Raw genomic sequence first — 22,092 nt, 5'->3', positions numbered from 1 at the left:
TATTTATTTGTTTCTTTCTTTGATTATAGCGCTGTTAAATATATAGAGGACTATATTATATTATATATATATATATATATATATATATATATATATATATATATATATATATATATATATATATATATATATATATATATATATATACTGGATAAATGTGAATCTGCATGCCTAGTATGACTTTTCCTTTTGTCTTGTTTCAACTGGATAGTTAGGGCCGAAAAAGAGTAGCTTTGAACAGGTGATCCCCTACGCCGACACGACTACTCCACAGCAATGTTCAATCTGACACATTCTCACTCGTGGCTTGCCTCAAAGGAGCACAGTCATGTCTTCATACATCAAAACAAAAATAATGTGGATCATATGATGTTAGCCGCATAAAGATGATAAAGGTTTGAAAATAAACCAACCCATGCAAGACGCTAATAACTTACATACAACATTTATTATTTTGTCTAGTTTTTGCTTTATGTATTTCGACATTTTTGGTTTACAGTTATACAACATAATTATCTGGGATTTAGGCGAAGCATGAGCTGTAAGTACTTTAACTTATAACGCTTCAAAAATCTAAAACCTTCATGCAATGTGCGGCTTCCACGTAGTATGTTATGGCTGTTACAAACAACCATAAATCACATGTAGGGCTTTATATAGGGAGTCCCACAATCATTAAGAGCAAGATTGATTTGGGATCTGATTAAATCTGATTACATGACGAAAGCCCACTTCTTTGTCCAATTTTTCCCAATGCCGTTTATTTGCAAGAAGATTTTCAAGCATCAGTATTATAGTAATTTTTTGAAGGTCAACTCTCAAAAGTTTTTTGGGTTAACTCTTACTATTTTGTACTTTTTAAAGACTGTTTTTGTCCCCGTGAAAATGTATCACGTATTCAGAGTGCCATCAAAGTCCATGTCCTACAAAATGTTACAGCTTTTGAAAACAAAGAGAGACCGTGCTCGTTCTATTGTCCTGACCCTGCAGAATCCCATCTCCCAATCACCTTTGTATTTAGATATATAAGAATAATTTCAATTCGCTTAGGAAACAACTTTATCACGCCCCGAAATTATTTTCTACGCCCTCCGAAATTTCCAACCTGCACACCTTCTAATTGCAACTCACAAATCTGAGAAGAATTTCAACCCAAAAAGTTTACTTGAGTTTATTCCTGATTGTGTACAAACATCTCACTTTGTGTACAACATCTCACTGTGTAAGCACATCTTACTGTGTGCACACACATCCCATGTACACAGGCGTGCACTCATCTCACTTTGACTGTGTGTACAGTCATCTCGTGTACACAGGCGTGCACTCATCTCTCTTTCACTGTGTGTACAGTCATCTCATGTACACAGGCGTGCACTCATCTCACTTTCACTGTGTGTACACACATCCCATGTACGCAGGCGTGCACTCATCTCACTCTCACTGTGTGTGCATATATCTCATGTACACAGACGTGTACTCATCTCACTCTCACTGTGTGTGCATATATCTCATGTACACATGCGTGCACTCATCTCACTCTCACTGTGTGTACACATATCTCATGTACACAGGCGTGCACTCATCTCACTCTCACTGTGTATATACACATCTCAAACATATCATTGTGTGTACACTCATCTCTCCTTACGGCTATACACTCGTAAAATATAATTACGGACGAAGCTTTCCCATTATTCATATCTGATTTGAAACGCAGTTGTAGGAGACATCCGGGCTAAATTGAACGACAAGACTCAGAAAGTACAATCCGACACAACAACATACTAACCGGAAGGTTCAGTCCCAAATAACGATAAAAAAATAATAAAAAAAGCTGGGATAACGAGAGTCCATAACAGATAATGATAAAAACCAGAGAGTACAGTCCCGGAAAACGCTAAAAACCAGAGAGTCCAATGACAGATAATGATAAAAAGCAGAGTCCAGTCCCAAACAATGATAAAAACCAGAGAGTGCAATCCCAAACAATGATAAAAACCAGAGAGGGCAATCCCAAACAACGATAAAGACGAGAACGCCCAATCCCGACGATTACAGCCAAAAAGCGCAGTATAGATAATGACAATAGCAAGAAAGTCCACTCACAAATAATGATAAAAGCTATAAAGTGTAATCAATATGCCGATGACAGCTATAAAGTATAGTTCCAGGTAATGATAACAATCGTAAGGTGTAATGCCAGATAACGGTAATGGATCGCCAGAAAGTGCGTTCCAAGACAAAGTGCAGTCCCAGATAATAATAACAGTCAGAAAGTGTAGCAACAGATAATGATAACAGATAGCCAGAAAGTGCGGTCCTAGCTAAAGTGCAGTCTCAGATACGGATTACAGCCAGAATGTACAGTATCAAATAATAATACCAGCCAGACAGTGCAATCAAAATAACGATAACGGCATCATTTAACTTGCGTTGAATCGCCTGTGTCCATACGCTGTCCATACACTTACTGGACTATCACTAAAGTTTTGGACTGAATCATGAACTTCACTTTTTATGAACATGAATATTTTAACAGATATGAATATTTTATTTTGTGCCAGTAGCCATCTTATAAAAATACATCAATAAATAAATTTATCAATAAATCACATCATTACTAACGTGCTTTTTTTTCAAAGTATTAATTCATATTTTACCCGTCTATATTTATGACGTTCACGTGGTAATCAACTGTTCATTAGTTTAATCAGCTAATTATTGAATCATTCCTTTATTCGTTGAATCGCTGTGAGTTCATGCTCGCTTCCTCTCCGGCCGTCGTGTTGACGGAGAGGAAGCCAGCATGAAAAAATTGTTGAAAAAAAAAAAGTCAGGTAGGCTAATTGAGGTGAAAAATTATTCCCAACATTATTAACACAACATTATTGTTATTCTATTGAAGCTTCATCAGCCGTTATGAAAGCCTTACACTTGTGTTAAAATTATCTGGGATTTATTTATTTATTTATTTAAATATTTATTTATTTATTTATTTAAATATTTATTTATTTATATATTTGATTGGTGTTTTATGCCGTGCTCAAGAATATTTCATTTATACGACGGCGGTCAGCTTCATGGTGGGAGGAAAACGGGGGAACCCACGACCATCCGCAGGTTGTGCCAGACCTTCCCACTTACGGTCGAAAATTATCCGGGATTATGATGGTTGTATGTTTTAGCGTTTATTTTGCGCTAAGTAAATTTCCTCTGCCCTTGGTTGTGTTTGGGTGAGCTTTTATCACACAGCTCGTGACAAAGCCTGGAATCATGTAAAAGTAATTTAGAAATGAGACACATTGTGATAACAACTGCTATCGATTAACTCTTGTGTGTGTAGCATCTAATTTCCGGAATTGTAGATGACGGCGGAAGCGTAGGACGAGGTAATCAAAGGACTAACATAAAGAGAATAGTTTATTCATAGGAGGTGATACAAAGATGATACGCTCGTCTCCCTTTGGAATCATCCCATATCTCTATTCGCTTGGGCATATAAGGCTTCCCTCAATATGGTATAGAATCCGGCCAGAGTAACGCAATTAAGTTAATTGCCAGCGATTACTATACGTGACCGGAGATAAAGCTGGCGGACTCCGGCTCGATTCTGCTCCTGTGTCGAAGCTTTTACACGGACTTGTCGAGCAGCTTGCCTGGTCGACCGTCCATTGTATGCAGCCAAACAGCACAGAGCAGCTACAAAGACATGAGTGCTCCTCACATGAAACGCTTTCTGAATGGGTAAATCGGCTTTTATAATACGAATAGTTGATCGCGAACCTGCACAGAGAAGAGCTGCAAAGGTCATTCTCCGATAAAAACTGCCTTCGAGGAGAGCACATTGAGCTGAAATCGATTCACTTCACTACCGCCTGTTCATTGAAGACGCGGCGAACTAATTCCACTCGCGTAAAGACTTCCGCCATTGCTCAATGGCTTTATCAGCGAGAGGTAGGGGTGAGCATATGGTAGCGAACTTGTTGAGAATAATACTTTGAGTCAGGTATTGTCTAGTTGTGTTTATACTTCCGAAATGTAATAACTTGATTGCAGCAAAAAAAGGAACTAATTTGGCACAATTACATCTCTGAGTGCGTCTTAGCCGGAGTGAAGATTTAAAGGGTGTTCCCGTGAAACTTTTGTGTAAAAAGGAAAGCGGATCAAAGATCGGCTAATATTGACTTTTATGAAATAGCAGCCAAACATGATACATACGTTTAGAAACTATACAAGTCTTAGGTTTATTATGAATTAACAAGTTTTAGCTTTAAGTGTTAGATATTCCTAGATAATGGCGATAAAATATAAACATAATGGCGTCATCAGTTATAGACTTCTGTTAGTGCTCTTAAAGTTAGTCTACAATTGTATACCACTAACAGTTATATTATAAAGGCTAAAGACATGGATATATGCCCAACTTCGATTCATAATTATCAACCATTTTTATTCGCAGGGAAGCAAAGTCATTTATGAATTCAGACAAAAAGGAAATGCATGTTTGCCGGTTAGATGAAATATTCATAAATAAATGTTTCCTATTATGCCGCGCAGACAACAAACACAAACTTTTTAAATCCCTCTGTAAACATTTTTAATAACGCTTTAATTATTAAAATAGGTATTATATCCGATCTGACGCTGAGGTGATACTCCTAGCGGCTTTGAACGGTCTCTAATATCGCAAATTAATGAGTTTTTAATGGCCAATAACAAAGACAGTGCAGGTAAGTGCTTGTGGTGGCCGGTAGCGGTAAGCCTTCCGGACAGTCAGTGCCGATTTAGGTATAGATCAGGATGAACGTGTGTGTTTACTTGTCATCTCTCTTGTTTCTATGCAATCTGTCTCCTGTCCTACAGAAACCGACATCCAGTGATTATGTGACTATAGCGTGCAGAACTGTCGTTTAATCACAGTGATAAACATATTGATCCCGACCCAGAACAATCTGTCAGCATCTGGGCATGTGTTGCGGCGACAATAAATCTAATTGGCCGGATACGAATCACTCATATTGTTACACTTTAAATCGCGGCAGAAGAAAGAGAGGGTTTTTGTTCGCTAGATTCCACATCGCAAAGACGACCGGTAAGAAAAGAAGCTACGCCTACAGCTGAAGTACCTTCTGGAAAATTAGAAACCGAGAATGATGACGAGGATGAAACTGTTGTACCGGGAGCGGATTAGGGGATCAATGGACATGACAGACGGGCGGGGCTTCAGTACGCCGTGGAAGCGCATAGACGTTAGAACTACCAGCTTACTCGGATGTCGAGGGTGTAACGTGACTAGCTGCTGCAATGGCGCCTGTGTGATAGAAAAACGTATTCTCTGAAATCTGCAGGGAATAGATTAAGCCCGATTTCATTTTGATTTAGTCCACACACAAAAAATATCAAAATGGCATGTCTTAAATATCCAAAGTATGTTTCGTTACTTGGTTGTTTGTTTTGTGAATAAAAATGAGTATATAACAACTGCGTATATACATGTATCTGTATTGTATGCAATACGTCATTTATGTTGAACTAAAGAGGTAGCCCCCGCAATGTAACCGTATGCATTCCGTTTTACGCAACGAAGTTTAAGAGGGTCATCATCAAATTCACATTTATAACATTTTCTCGCTCACGTCAGTTCATTCATCCGCTTCGGGAGCGGTAGATCCAGGATCAATCCTGGGTCGAGTCACACCTAAGACTTTAAAAGAGGAAGTTGTAACTTCTTCACTTGGCGTTCAGCATGAAAGGGACAGTGCAACGACTGGTTGACCCGTATCAGTATAATGGCTCGGGCGGTGCGGCTTACTTGCCTTCGGTAAGTCCTTTCAGTGAAGCAGCAATAGATAAAAGAGCGGTGGAAATCCGTCCTGCAACAAGGAGGCACATTACACGTACATGCACCCTAATGATTCCTTCGTCGTCATATGACTGAAAAATTGTTGAGGACGACGTTAAACCCCAAGCACTCACTCACTCACTCACTTACTCACTCAATTCATTCATGAAATTAAACACATCATCCGTTAACTTGTGTTCGGTTCTGACGGCCTGCACTGGAGTGTGATCGAACGAAAAACTGAAACTGGTTCATGTCATTTATATAGTGATTTTTGTAAAAGGACCCAATTATTCAAAGGTGTATTAGTAGATAAACACGGTATTCTCTTGTCGACACTATTGTTCAACTGGTTTTGTATTAGAACAAGGCTGGTGTTATGATTTAAGCCTGGCGTAACTTTTAATACAGTTTTGAACAGCCCTAGTATAAATTCTTGCTTTTGTTTATTTATTTAATTATTTATTTATTTATTTGATTTGTGTTTTACCCCCTACTAAAGAATATTTCACTTATGTGACGGCGGTCAGCATTATGGTGGGTAGAAACCGGGCAGAGCCCGTGGGAAACCCACGACCATCCGCAGGTTGCTGGCAGACTTCTTGCTTTTGGGCTGACATGTATACGTCTTGTTGGTAAATGGGTGCCTTCGGAGTGGTCTCGCCCATTTTTTTTTTTTTTTGCAACAGAATCAGTGCTTTTAGAAGAAAAGGATGGAGAATAATTAGTTCGAGAGGTGGGACACGTGACTATTGAGGCTATAATGAAACATGTACCACCGCTATAATACTCTGCACTTACGTAATTTTTTTTTTCGAAAAAGAGTGGAACAGATTAAAATCAATACATGTAAAGCTTATTTTCGGCATATCATACCATGCATATAATTTGTTAACTAGCCCTGCACCAAACCCTCTGTCATGATTTTGCTTCCCCAACTCTGTTGCTTATATAATAAAACAAAAACAAAAATGCAAAGTAACATTAAATGGGTTCCGCAAACAAGAGACTTCAGGAAGCGTTGTTTGGTGGCGCTCTCTTCACAAGCTCGAGCTAACTTCCCCATGGATAATGGAGTTCATGTCGCCTTTCATGACGGGGCAAAGTTTAAAAAGTACTAAAAAATTGTAAGTCGAAGGGGAAAAGTGAAAACAGATTCGCGCTTAATGTAGATAATTTGGCATCTTTCCATATACATTTTGGAGTTGCAAAGCATTTGAAAATTCTTTGACCTCTTAACACATTTGACTTATATAGCAATTTTTGGAAATTCTGTCGACAACACTCCACCGTAGCACTTCTCACAGTTCCTCACAGAAAGTACCTACAGTTTTTTTTCAAACTTCATAGGAAGAAGGAGGTATTTTTCAGCACTGACAGTGATTATCAGTGAGGAGATAAGTTTGCTTTGTAATGTACTTTTCTCTAATTACCATTATTTGCCTTTATTTATAGCATATCCACATCTTTACACTCATGAAAACTAGCTCTGCAACGACTGCATTATTTGTCATATGACCTCCAAAAACGGAACATTTTGAATAAAACCGACAGTTGTTGACCAAAACGGTAAGTCGCAGACATGAAACGGTGAGTCGCGGACAAAAATTAACGTCAGATCTGAAAGCGGTTCAAGTGCTAATACATCAGAAACCAACCCTTTTCGTGACAGAAGCATCAGGATTTTTATGAGGTTCCTTTTTGCGATAAAAAGCTCTATGATCTCTTTTTCATTTGTCTGATAAATTTTTGTTTAATCCAAAACGGGGCCATGAGATTAATAAAAATTATTCTGTTAATTTTAACAGAAAGTGTTAAGTGTCTGAGTGATGTTAGAGTGTCTGAGTGATGTTAGAGTGTCTGAGTGATGTTAGAGTGTCTGAGTGATGTTAGAATGTATTCTGTTATTATAACACGGTATTATGGCATATTCTGTACAATGTCCTGCTGGGCTAATAGAAAACATTCTACCATCACTCAGACAACAAACTTTCTGCTAAATTTAACAGATGAATTTTGTGAGTGTATATGTACAATGAGTAATGTAATACCAGAACACATTCTACCATTACTCAAACAACAAACTTTCTGTTAAATTCAACAGATAAATTTTTTCAGTGTATATGTACAATGAGTAATGTAATAGTAGAATACATTCTACCATTACTCAAACAACAAACTTTCTGTTAAATTTTACAGATGAATTTTGTGAGTGTATATATACACTGAGTAATGTAACAGTAGAATACATTCTACCATTACTCAAACAACACACTTTCTGTATAATTTAACAGATGAATTTTTTGGGTGTATATATGTAATGTAATAGCAGAATACATCCTACCATCACTCAAACAACACACTTTCTGTATAATTTAACAGATGAATTTTTTGGGTGTATATATGTAATGTAATAGCAGAAAACATCCTACCATCACTCAAACAACACACTTTCTGTATAATTTAACAGATGAATTTCTTGGGTGTATATATGTAATGTAATAGCAGAATACATCCTACCATTACTCAAACAACACACTTTCCGTAAAATTTAAGAGATTAATTTTTTGGGTGTATATATGGAATGTATTAGCAGAATACATCCTACCATCACTCAAACAACACACTTTCTGTATAATTTAACAGATGAATTTTTTGGTGTATATATGTATATATGTAATGTAATAGCAGAACACATTCTACCATTACTCAAACAACAAACTTTCTGTTAAATTTAACAGATACATTTTTTCAGTGTATATGTACAATGAGTAATGTAATAGTAGAATACATTCTACCATTACTCAAACAACAAACTTTCTGTTAAATTTTACAGATGAATTTTGTGAGTGTGTATATACAATGAGTAACAGTAGACTACATTCTACCATCACTCAAACAACACACTTTCTGTATAATTAACAGATGAATTTTTTGGGTGTATATATGTATATATGTAATGTAATAGCAGAATACATCCTACCATCACTCAAACAACACACTTTCTGTAAAATTTAACAGATGAATTTTTTGGGTGTATATATGTAATGTAATAGCAGAATACATCCTACCATCACTCAAACAACACACTTTCTGTATAATTAACAGATGAATTTTTTTGGTGTATATATGTAATGTAATAGCAGAATACATCCTACCATCACTCAAACAACACACTTTCTGTATAATTAACAGATGATTTTTTTTAATGTATATATACAATGAGTAACGTACGTTCTTGTATCAATAACTTGTCAGCCGCCGTGTTCTCAAGAGGCAAAAAAATATGTCCAGTCCACATATTTCCTTGTGGCGACATAAAAATTATGTAAAAATGTTGTCCCGGTTTTAGTTTTTAAACTCGAGTCTGTGTATACTTTTTACGAGATATATGAGATATTAACAAATACTTTGGTGGATAAAATATTTAAAACGGGAATTGGTTTCATTTCTTTTCTTGGGTCAATCTTCGCAAAAACACGTGCTTTTCGAACAGGTGCACTGGTCAATATATAGAGTTATAAATAGGATCATAGCACACTGTCATTTTTCATCTACCAGATCGGTCGAGTTACACAGCGTTTTCATACACCTGGGTGTTTTGTCATTTTTCATAAACCACCGTGTTCTATCATTTTTCAGACACCAAAGCGGTCTGTCATTTTGTATTTAATTGAGTGTTTTGTCACTTTTCAGACGTTAAAGTGCGGAGTCAAATGTCAAACACTAGGGTGCACTGTCAAATGTCATACATTAGGGTGCACTGTCAAATGTCTTACACCAGTATACTCTGTCAGATATCATACGCCAGAATGTTCCGTCATTTGTGATATAGCAGAGTACACAGTCAGATGTCATACACCAGGGTGCACTGTCAAATATCATACACACGAATGCACAGTCAAATGCCATGGAGTAGAGTGCACTGTCAAATTTAGCACCAGAGTGTATGTCATATATCAGAGTGCATTGTCAAATGTCAGTCACTGGATTGCAATATCAAATAAACAGACAGATATTTTCAGTTCATTCGACCATCCACGACCATCTGCAGGTGGCTGACAGATCTTCCGGTCTACGACCGGAGAGGAAACCAGCATAAGCTGGACTTGAACTCACAGCAACTGCATTAGTGAGTACTACATGTGTAATCACTCGGCCGTGCACGTCACAATAGATTGGGTTAAATCTGTAACTGTAATATCTTGTCATCTGGCTATTTATAGCATATGCGGCTGGTCAAATTTTAACGCCTAATTCAATATTTCAGTTGTTCTTGTATATGATATGTCCGTAACATTGTAAAGCTGGTACTTCGTCAAGAGCAGTGATTGACTCCGGGCACTAAGGGTTCCTCTGAATAGTATCGTTTCCTTCCGGCACTATGGTTTCCTCCACCCGTAAACGTGAGTGAAAAATTCTTGAACACGGCGTTAAATAATAATTAAATAGATAAATTATGTAATTAAATTAAATGGTGCTTTATGCACTTCATCGCTGGTTTGTTACTTATTGACTCAATCGGTACATACGATAAGGTTGGTGGTTTACTCCGGGTACTCCGTGTACCTCAACCAGTGAAACTAATGACCGAGGAATTAGTGAACAATTCCTCAGAACGGTGTTAAACGCAAATCAACCAATCAATCAATCCAGTTTCAGTTCACTGTGACACCACAGGTCGCCCTTCTAGTTTCTTTGGCCTGGCCTTTCAGTGGGGTAGTATTCTGAATATATTGGTTGGCTTCACGCCAAGCAAAACGGTAAGGCTGGAGGAAATGATTTAATTATTCATAATTTCTTAATTATTTATTTATTACGCCGTGTTCAACGAAATTTCACTTATACGACAACGCCCAGAATTATGGCGGGAGGAAACAAGGTAGAGCCTGGAAAAAATTCACGACCATCTGTGGCTGACAGACCTTTCCACGTACGACCGGAAACGAAGCCAGCATGTAATCACAGCGACAACATTAGAGAGAGGTTTCTGAACCATTGTGCTCTACGAGCACTCTAGCCACTCGGTCGTGCCCACCATGATTTATTTATTTATTTATTTATTTGATTGGTTTTATATAAGAGAATATTCCTCTCATTTTCAGGTTTTGATGTGTTAGATATATACATTATATTTCCATAGCATTGTGAAGCTGGTACATCTTGCCTTCCGGCATTATGGTTCCTCCAGTCATGATGGTTTCTTTCGGGCGCTATGGTTTCTTCTGGGCATCGCGCTTTCCTTCGGGCACTACGGTTTCCTCTCGGCACTATGGTTACCGCCACCCATAAACCTGAGTGGACGCGACGTTAAATAATAACCAAATAATCAAAATATATGTAATTAGACAAAATGGCGCTTTGTACACTTTGTGGCTTTCTGATTATCTACTCATTACCTACGTACGATAAAGTGTCTCTTTGTACGCGTTTATGATTGTAAGAGCACTTCTCACGGAAATTCAATTCGTAATTTACAGAAAAAATAGTTCGACGGCATAACATCAGTTTGGCGAAATCTCGTGGCGCATAATAGCAAGGTAAATTTTTTTTCCAGACACATTGCTTGGCGATATAGCTGTCCATATTGACAAACGTTTCCTTGTGAAAGAAAACATCACAAAATTAATCAATCCTTAATGAAGAAACAGTTACGACAAGCCAAGCATTTCTTTGTAAGTACCACTGATTAACCGCACAAAAAATGAATCTATTAAAAGGTCAATTAGTCGACAAGCGTATCAATCAATCCATCAATCAGAAAACATCATGAGAAATTAAGGTTACTATGGCAAACTGTATAAACAGGAAAAGAATCTATCAACGAAATTAAAGAAATCAGCAGTACAACTACATTTTTTTTAATTGTCTCAGTGAGATCTCTTGCTCAATTTTACCTAAAGAACAAGAAAATAATATAATTGATATATCTATACAATAGTGTTTACAAGATCAACTATAAAAGATGGCTGAAGGAGATCTCGCTGGGCATATGTCTAATTGATACCAAAACATCACAGCGGGGGGAAAGATAGGCCTTTATACAGAATCCGATTGATATGGGCCAGGCGAAACTTCAAAAAGAGTGCTTTTATCTGCATTTTTAAGAATCGTTAAATTAACAAGGGTACTTCTAAATGCATTTCATATAATGACCTTAACAGGATGTCTACCCGTTTAGATCTACTAACGCCTCCTTGCGAAAATCGTTTTCCGTGGAATGACACCAGAATTTAAGCACTATTTAGGGGTAAATTGTCTATATAGATTCTTACATCTTCAACAAGAACAATCATAAGTACATTCTACTATTCCAAATGACTTTCCCAAGATTTCAAATAAGCACCATCCTGTCCTTTTCTGTGATTCTTTTATCTGGGTATGATTTCTTTCACGGAGCATTCGGTACAATGGCGAGACGCTAGCATGTTACACCTGAAGCTGTGGAGGGCATCGTGCGCTTCTGTAGAAACCAAAAAAAAGCAAAACTATAACATATACATGATCGCGTTAACAACCCACGTTAGGCCTACATGACACAACGCTCCTCGGTGGAGCTTTAAAAGCTTTATCTCAGAAAAATCTGTTCCACTGAGGAATTCAATAGAGGAAGACATGAACCAAATGTGAAAGCCAGTTCACAAATATCATCCGTCCGTATATCACGCCTACGTAAAAAAAAGCTGAATTAAACCACTGCATGCGAAAGTTACCGTTATCCAAAGGCCTCACCTTCTTACTGTGTTTATAGGTCAGTTCTAAAGAAATCAAGTTTTAAACATCATGGTGAAATTAAGACCAAAGGTGTGCTGGTTGAGTTGACATACCGTTCAGTCTGTCTTGCAGAGACATTCTGACTTTCCTCTCCTGGTCTAACTTGGTACACAAGGTGTCTGTGATTAGAGAAAAGCCAACAGGATTAGTAAATTATTTGCAGGGTAACAATCACAGTATTCCAGGGGGTAAATGTAAGGAAATAAGCGAAGTAAAACTAGACCTCAAATGCCTTAGTGCAGCTAAAATAAAACTAAACCAAACAAATTAAAACCTGGTAAATACAGCTTTTCGGCTTTTGTAATATTTGTATCTACACTAGCGTTTTATCAGCTGGTGTCATTAGATAACATTAAGACGACTGGACAAGCCACGGGAAATGGCCGTCGTATCAACAGGTGGATTAAATATTAAAGTGTAGTGTAACTCTAACGTCAGTAGTTAGAATGTAAAAGATGAAAGTCATACATTAATCTTGGTGCAAGTCTTATTCTATTTCGCAGGGGAAAAAAGTTGTTTTTGAAACACTCAATATAAAGTTAAAACCTTAATACACATATGGCTAAACCACCGCATAGCCCAGGTAAATAAAAGGGGTGTATCTAATATTTCCATTTCGAGCTTTGAGCTTTGCATCTTACCTCTCACAACTTGCAGCTGTTTTGAAATATCGTCTTTGTACTGCATTGCTCGTTTCATCTGTTCTTCAAACGTTTCTGAAACAGCCAAAAGTTTGGTCTGTTAAACTTTAATTTTTTATTAAACGAGATGCTTTCACTCAAATCTGTTAATGATTTATTAATTACTAAATGATCAATTCTAACCATATAGATTTAAGTCGTCAATTATTTCATAAGTTATATGTGCAATTTTCCATTATATCATTCGAATGCTTTCTATGTCTTTGATATTCACATTTCTGCAATCTAAGTACTGTATATTTGCTTTTCTTTGTAAATATCCACCAAAATATGTCTGTATAGCTGTACACTACGCCTTATAAGACACTGGCTTACTGTGTACCTTTTCAACAAACCTACGTTTAAAACAACCTGTTAATTCTAACAGAAAAAAGTTTGTTATTTGACAACAGTGTATTCTTATAGTTTAACATAGTAAGCATTAAACCCTGTTAGTCTATTATACAATCTTTTATTTCTGAATTAAAAAAATATGTGTGCTATATTTAGTACTACAGAACAGTCTGCGGTAATAACAGAATACATCCTAACAGAGAACAAGCCTTCTGATAAATTTAAAAGTTTATTTTTCAGAGTTACTGTGCGATAATCGATGGTCTATAAAATTTTGGATCTAACAGAAGTGCACGTGACGGAAACATCATCAAAAATCCAAAATGTACGATAATTAAGAGAAGATTCTTGCTAAACTTAATTAAGTACTAATAAATAGGAATCACTGCGATAAGATTCGATGGAAGAGAAAGGAGTTATGGAGCAGCCTAGCCAATAGACGGGATCACACGACTTTGGTCTCTTCTGTCAGGATAACTTGACTTTGGCTAATGCCAATCATACGCTGGCAGATATTAGATCAAATACGCTCCATCCTGCCGCAAAGCTCAAACTCAATTAGTCCTATAATCGTAGACGCCGCCGACGACATGGCCGGGAATTCATTTTAGCCAGACAGATTGTGTTCTTATCGACCAACCTATAATTTACCCCATCTCGTCAGGTCTCGTGGAGATATGGCGTAGGCCAATATTTCATTGGCTACAACTGTGCGGCTCTAATGACAGGCTCGATGGATCAGGCGATGCAACCCGTCAATTTCTTATTGTCGAGCTGGCTAGAAATCTCGTTTAGCTAATCACTTGCATCTTGTTACCCATAAAGCTACACCGGCATCAGATGTCGGCCAGCTTATAGAACAGAGCCGGTCAGAAGTTCCCAGTCACCACATCCGGCCCTAACCATTGTCTTCCGCCAGGGGCCAGCGCTATAATACATTCACTTTGTCCAGTTAATAGCATGCGGATAAAATAAAACAAAACGTCTCACACAGTGACAAATGACAATGATTAAGTTTTATTGAGTGTATTTATCCGCCGGTGCATGTATTAAGGCAGTCACATTTTCCGACATTTGCATATACGTTCAAATAAATCTTGGTGAAACATTTACCTTTGATGGTTGTACATTCTTTTTCAATTTTCTTCCTCGCTTCCATTTCTTGCTGAAGTTCTGTTTGTAACTGTTCTGTTTTAATATATGAATATTATAACATATGTTATTTTCTGAAATATATAATCAACACAAATCATGGACATTTGAATTATTAAACAAACAGTCAAACCTATATATGACTTCTTCATTGATTGTCTGTTGGACTGAGTGCATGGGTATTTTGTTTACCAGATAAGATCGTATTTATAATACTTTCTTTCACGACCTAGTCAGGGAAAAAATACGCGTGGCCTTGGATCTTACCGTCAGTAGTTAGATTGTCCTAATAATTGTACATAGGTAACGCTTGTATATCTATATTTTTTAGTTTTTCATTTTTTATTCATCATAAACCTAAAATTAAATGATATACATAAGTGATACATTTGGCGGAAATAAAGCTCATAAGAGCTTATTCTATCCTTTGAAAAGTAGAATATTATACAATAGAGTATATAGATAGATTAATGGTAATGATAGAAGGTTTTTATACAGCTACATCATTACGCGATGAAGTATTGATGAAGTATTCTTTCAACCTTCCTTTGCAAAACTTTCGAACCTTAAATGTGTAGAGTACCAGATAACAGTTAAGAAGGGTCGTCTTAACTTGCATTTAGCGACTCAGGCTACGTGAACCTTACCTCGGCTTAAAGACGAGAAATCTGTTGACCCGGAAGTAGAATCCGCTGTTTCTGAAATAGTGATTACAAAAGGCTTATTAAATGATATGTTCTGGTTTCGTGTGCTTCGTGAATCATACATCTCTGTGATTGAGAGTGGCCCTTTTTCTAAACCATCAACTAATGACCGGAAACAGTATGAATTATGCAGAATTTAAAATAATATTTTTAAACTGCTGTGATTTGTTAACGATGAATGTATTACAAATTAATTATTTCACCAATCACACCTTTACGACTTACCTTTTCTGTGTGACATTTTTTCCTGTTTCTCTTCACTGGATGTTTCATGGCATTTCTCCAGTTCAGTCTGTGAAAAAAAAAACGAATCTTTTGGAACGATATACACGTGGGTGGGTTATATATAGTATAGGTCAGGTTTCTGGATACATGCAGGAAAGTGGGGCAAGGTGGCGGTGCAGAACGTCAGTCAAAAGCTGGCACCCTTCGGTCCGTGAGGGCCCAACACAATATCTGTATTCGGCCTCAGTATATCGTAAACCGTTTCTGCTTTGTTTACAGTGGAAATGAACTTTACAGTATATATAATGACATACGTCGTTCTACTCGTATATTTATACATTTTGATAAATACTGCTTCTTTTAGAGTATGCAGATCTACTATCTTTAGCGTAACATATCGTGAAAAAACAGGCAATATTTTTCATGTATTTATTTATTAATGTCACTATTTATTCACCGGTGCACTTTCACAACCATTAAATGTTTTTGAAAGTCATAGAAGATTTCTGAACCTTCAAATGTATGGTTCTACTAATGACATCTATGTCAGAAATCATCTTGATTTGGACAGTAATGTACCAAACTGTCCTGTATATATGACGAATAAATATCTCGCCTTGTATAGCATTTAGATCCTGTGTGAGATATGATGAATTTAATCTATATTCGTCACATGCAAGCTATTGATTCATAACCTATATTGTGTCAAAGTATGAGTTTCTTGAACTGCTGTTTTATGTAAAATTATGTTATGTTTTATGTTATGAAAATGGATCTTGCCAGTATTAATTTGGAACGCCCGTTTACGGTCTATGAGTGCTATACGAATGTCAGACTTGACGATCAGATCCTCAAATATAGCCCTTATGAACTGTAAAGCGTGCCAATCCTACACACTTTTTTTTTGCACCGCATTATAATCGCAATGAGCGTAGATTATCAACTGATTTTTCGGAAGAGGGATTTTTTTCTAGACTTCATGAAATGTGTGTAACTATTATAATAAACAGCACAAATGTAATATCTACAGTTTCTTTTCTACATTACCCTTAGTAAAATCACGGGAAAAAATGTCAACAAAACTGTGAACCCTTATTATTAACCTTTTTTCGGAGGAGGATCTCACCATCCAACTATTCACCCTTTTGATTTATTTATTTATTCATTTGATTAGGTCATACGCGGGAAGGTCTTCCAGCAGACTGCGGATGGTCGTGGGTTTCCCCCCATAATGCTGGCCGCCGACGTATAAGTGAAATACTCTTGAGTACGGCGTAAAATACCAATCAAATAAATCAATAAATAAATTTGATTGGTGTTTTTCGCCGTACTAAAGAATATTTCACTTATATGACGGCGGCTAGCATTACGGTGGGAGGAAATCGGGCAGAGCCCGGGGGAAACCCACGATCATCCGCAGGTTGCTGCCAGACCTTTCCACGTACGGCTGGAGAGGAAGCCAGCATGGGCTGGACTTGAACTCACTGCGACCGCATTGGTGAGAGGTTTCTGGGTCATTACGCCGCGCTAGCGTGCTAGCCGACTCAGCCGTGGAGGTCCCTCACCCTTTTGATTTTACAGCACTCAATGGAACAAGTTAAATTCAGTACATTATACTAATGTCGCCAGCTCCCAATACTATCAGTATGCTCAAGAAAACTTAGATCCCATTCAGGTGTTTGAATATACTGAATTCTGTTCAAAAGTTTGAAAGTTTAAACGCTCGAAAGTTATCGCTCTGGTCCATGACAATTTATACTTAGTTTACTCTTAATCCATAGGGAACCAAAGTAAATGCAATCAAGACTACTAATTTATATGGATGATTTTATAGCGTCTTTGCCGACATACTAAATACATTACATAGATTGCAATTCGCTGACGGCACAGGCCGTTGTTTTACTATGTCCAACATGCAATAATCCGCGAATTTGCTGAAAGAGAAAATGTATGCGCCTAGCAAATACATTATCAATGTCTATACAGTAATATATTATGGCATAACCAGAACACAAGCTCATCTACTTTATTGCCAATGGGAAAAGTTACTGAGAAATCGAAGACGACATAGGCCTATATGACGAACTCGTTATAACCCATATCTGTGATATTATAATGGAGAAAAACTTTCTGATGTCACCCGCTATCGGCTTTGTGTGTTTCTCCCTCACCACTATAGAATACACGTCTATGTAAGCGGATCTTCCATATACCAACCTTTCATTCACTTAATTTCCAATTTTGCCTCTGTTAGATATGAATGATTATATGATAGCCGCCGCATTTGGCATATATACAAACACTATATTCTCCATCACTGATACCTCAGTTTGTCTCGCCGAACTTCATACAAGTCGTCAACCTTTAAGACATACTTATCCTAAGCGTTTTTTTTCTAATAGCCATCAAAAATCTTTCCTTAATTTTGAATTATACTTTTGAAAATCCATACAAAAATGAATCTTCAAAGGTAAAATTATTATTCATCTTGAATGAATTATTCCTTGCAGCAATCCTTAATCCTATATTTGTATTTCTTTTTCTAAGGTACTTTTAAATCATAACGAGATTTTACAGAGCGCTTTGGACTTTTTTTTCCCACCAAAATTTTTAGTATTGTAAATTATTTTACAAGTGTAAAGTCAAAAATTGTTTCTATTCCGCAAGTCACATACAATTAAAAAGAAAAAGAGCATTCTTCTGAGCGAATCCAAACTTTTTCTTATGTCACGTTAATATTCTGTAGCTTTATTAGTCTCATTTGCGCTGGCTAATCTATAGTCGTGTACTCCATCAACCACTTGTTCAGATGATTAAGGAAATACATTATCAAACATGCTATATGACGCTTATATTCGTACTGCATCCCAACAAGAGTTTTATACTTATATCCACGGTCAGCAAACCAATACGATGCCAGAACGAATACAAACTATATAATAACTGCAATATGGACGTTACAGAGATTTAGATTTCTTTATTTATTTGATTGGTGTGTAACGCCGCACTCAAGAATATTTCACTTATACGACGGCGGTCAGCATTATGGTGGGTGGAAACTGGGCAGAACCCGGGGGAAACCCACGACCATCCGGAGGCTGCTGACAGATTTTCCCACGTACGACCGGAGAGGAAGCCAGCATGAGCTGGACTTGAACTCACAGCGACCAGAGATTTAGAAATGTTAACTTTTGATGGGAATGAATGAATGAATGCTCGGGATTTTACGTCCTACTTAACAATTTTTCAGTCATACTTTTGATGGGAAGAAGTATACATTATATCATGATATTTCATAGCCACAAAAAAATATTCTGCCATTGTGCTGATTCTTTACATTATTATATATTTAAACCGGCAATATTTTGTCTACGGCCAGAGTGAAGTGTTTTTAGGCCGAAATATAATTAACGCATTAATTCGACATCTTAAACCAGACTGCGTCAACAGACGTGAAACGTACATATCAAGGTAACGAAATAAATATATAAATATAATATATTGTAATAGATTCAGTCTGTTGTTTTGCTGTTATGTCAGCATATATATACATGTAATTATAATGGTATATTCATTGCTATACTGGGGCCTCTGTGGCTCAGTTGGTTAGCGCGGTGGCGCAGCGTAATGACCCAGGAGTCTCTCACCAGTGCGGTCGCTGTGAGTTCAAGTCCAACTCATGCTGGCTTTCTCTCCGGCCGTACGTGGGAAGGTCTGACAGCAACCTGCAGATGGTCGTGGGTTTCCCCCGGGCTCTGCCCAGTTTCCACCGACCATAATGCTGGCCGCCGTCGTATAAGTGAAATATTCTTGAGTACGGCGTTAAACACCAATCAAATAAATAAATAAATAAATCATTACTATACTCTCTGATTCACAGAGGAATATAAACTTGATGTGAACAAAAAGGTAACAATCGTGTAAACATATATCCAGAATTTAGATCATTTCACAGGGTTTATTTCAAGGTGTAAGGAGTTGAAAGGATGAGTGAAATTGTAAAGACTTAGGAATGCATGTTGCTGTTGTAAATATACATGTATATCGGTTATACCTTTTTTTGCACTACTGGAAGGAAGAGGGGAACAAAATATTTTGGTCCTTCCTTTTTTCCATAAACACACCACACCATCCATGTAGACTTACGGATAGTTCAAAATGATGCTGCGCTATTACGTCTCTCTATACAAAATAGTATGACTTGAGATCAACAAGAGTAGCATGGCGTTTAAACCAAGGAAGATTTTGGTTTGCATGAGACTTGCCCAAGACTTCAACCTACCTTTTCATTTGAGGTTGGTTCTCCATGCAGAACGTCATTCTCTGTGCTTGCGTCTGGAAAGTTCTTTTTGTCTCCACAGTGAATGGAATCATCATCTTCTATGTCCACATCTGGATCCTTCACCGAAAGTTCTTCGTCCGAATCCTCGTCAGCGCCTATAGCCTCGTCCCCATGGTAGGACATCTTATCCTCGGGCTGACTGTCTGTGTTTGTAGACTCTCTGTCATCTTCTAAAAGTGGACCAGATTCCACAGGTTGTTTACACTTCACCGACTCCACTTTCCCACCGTCAAGGGAACTATGCTTACCGGAAGTCCCCACTAGCCGAAAAGCCGAGCACCATTCTTTGTCTTCACTGCGCACGCCAAAAGGTGAAACGGGATCTCGTGGTATCGTACCTACATAATTTGTTGGCGTCTGTGTGACGTCACGTTTACCTGGAGGAGATAATTTGGGGGACTTGAACCCGACGATTTTCAAACCGCTCTGATCAGGAGCCATTAGTCGATCACAGCGTGAAAAGTTCATGTTGTGACCAGAAAAGAATAGGCTCGGATATTTTGGCCAAATTTTGTCAAACGGGCTACAAAACATGCCTCCAACCTGTCTTACCCTGGATGGTCCGGTAAAGTCTGGGGTTATTTGGTTAGTAGCCAGAGTTCCTCTGGTGGGTGTCCCATAGGGAGAGCGGTCAGAATGAGGACCTGGTACAGACAGAGAAAGAGGCACGGCGGGAAATGCTGCGGGTAGGATTGGGTAGGCTGAACTAGACGTCGGGGTAGGAAAGATAGGGTAAGGGTTGTAGTCTAGGGGAGGGGTGCGGTGAGGTTTGACTTCCAAAGCGTTGTCGTGGAATCTTGGTTTCTTGCCCTCGTCCTGGGATGACTTTTGTGAATGAGACTCTAACCGACTGCTGTAAGATGACATTCTTTTCCGGCTTCCTCCATTGAACATGGCTTTCACGTCTTCCCAGGCGTACACCAAGTCCGTATTTTCTTGTCCTGATGTCAACCTCAGGTGACGACGCCAGGAATTGAAGTTAGCCGCGTCAGGGTGGTTGTACTTGGCATCTGGTGTCCGGTGAAAGTGAAAGATGAATTTGTTTGGAGAAAAGTACATGTTGCAATATGCGCATTTTATGCATTTTGCGCGAGAGCTGTTGTAACGCGACGGTATGAAGTTTCCGCGGCTTCCCCAACCGCAGTCGTGCTGCACGTCGAACGCAAAGTCCTCCGGGAGTTTTGGCGGGGATGTGTCTTCTAGGAAAGATTTGACCAATCTTTCTGCTTCGCGTTTGGTGATCATGCCGCACCTCCTCGAAGACACCGGCATGGCCCCTGCGCGTCTTAAGATCTCAAGCTGTACGGGTGTACACTGAACACAGGTGATACCTAGAGCGACTCGGCGATTGTGGATTTCGTTATAACTGTAACCTTTCAGTAAGGTGTTGGAGATTTGCGCGAGACATAGCCTCTCCTTGCCGTCGATCAGGAGAGCGACTATGGGTACGTCAGCCAGAACTACTGTGCTCACTTGGTTCGGTCTGAACGAACCGCCTTTTGTTTTAACCTCTCGAACCACCATGTCTTCATCTTCTTCCGTCACTGACATATCCTCCGATGGGCCTGGTCGCTCTTCCGGAGACGCTGGTGATCTCCCTTGACTCATCCTTCTAGATGATAGAAAAAAAAACACAAATACAAATTATTATTGGCAAGAAAATATATCCATATAACCACACAAGCCTTGGTACAAAACACTTCTGACCTAAATAACAGACTAAATGATAGGTATATACAGCTCTTCATTAATATCAACATATGATCAGTAAGTCGTATGGCGATGTATCTGTCAATAATCAATATAATTCAACTTAAACTGTATTTAAACTATCGTATCAACGATCTAACCTACTATTTTTATTGGAATATGCAGCGCTTTCCTTAGCTATGACGTTCTCTGCCAATCAGAGACCTCCTACTGGGTTGATGGAGGCAGCTTGGAAACCAATGCCTGAGAGGCGTAAAATGATTGGCCGATAATGGTACGGCTAAAGTTACGCGATAGGAAGGTAATGGT

The 22,092-nt window shown here is 38.1% G+C and overlaps 1 protein-coding gene across 1 annotated transcript; it reads right to left on the bottom strand.

Annotated features, from left to right (window-relative positions):
- Positions 1-11,814: 11,814 nt before the first annotated feature.
- LOC135473384 (SKI family transcriptional corepressor 1-like) lies at positions 11,815-21,681 on the bottom strand. The gene is made up of 7 exons (XM_064753235.1): positions 20,014-21,681; positions 15,732-15,798; positions 15,450-15,500; positions 14,764-14,838; positions 13,258-13,332; positions 12,670-12,735; positions 11,815-12,305 (listed from the first exon to the last, which is right to left on the bottom strand). Exons 1-7 carry the CDS (start codon positions 21,679-21,681, stop codon positions 12,214-12,216), a joined length of 2,094 nt encoding a protein of 697 aa, XP_064609305.1. The 3' UTR covers positions 11,815-12,213.
- Between the last annotated feature and the right edge of the window lie 411 nt (positions 21,682-22,092).

This window comes from Liolophura sinensis, chromosome 8 (genome assembly GCF_032854445.1).
Source record: "Liolophura sinensis isolate JHLJ2023 chromosome 8, CUHK_Ljap_v2, whole genome shotgun sequence".
Taxonomy (NCBI): Eukaryota; Metazoa; Mollusca; class Polyplacophora; order Chitonida; family Chitonidae; genus Liolophura; species Liolophura sinensis.
The sequence above is the reverse complement of the archived record's forward strand: the minus strand, read 5'-3'. Positions and strand labels throughout refer to the sequence as shown.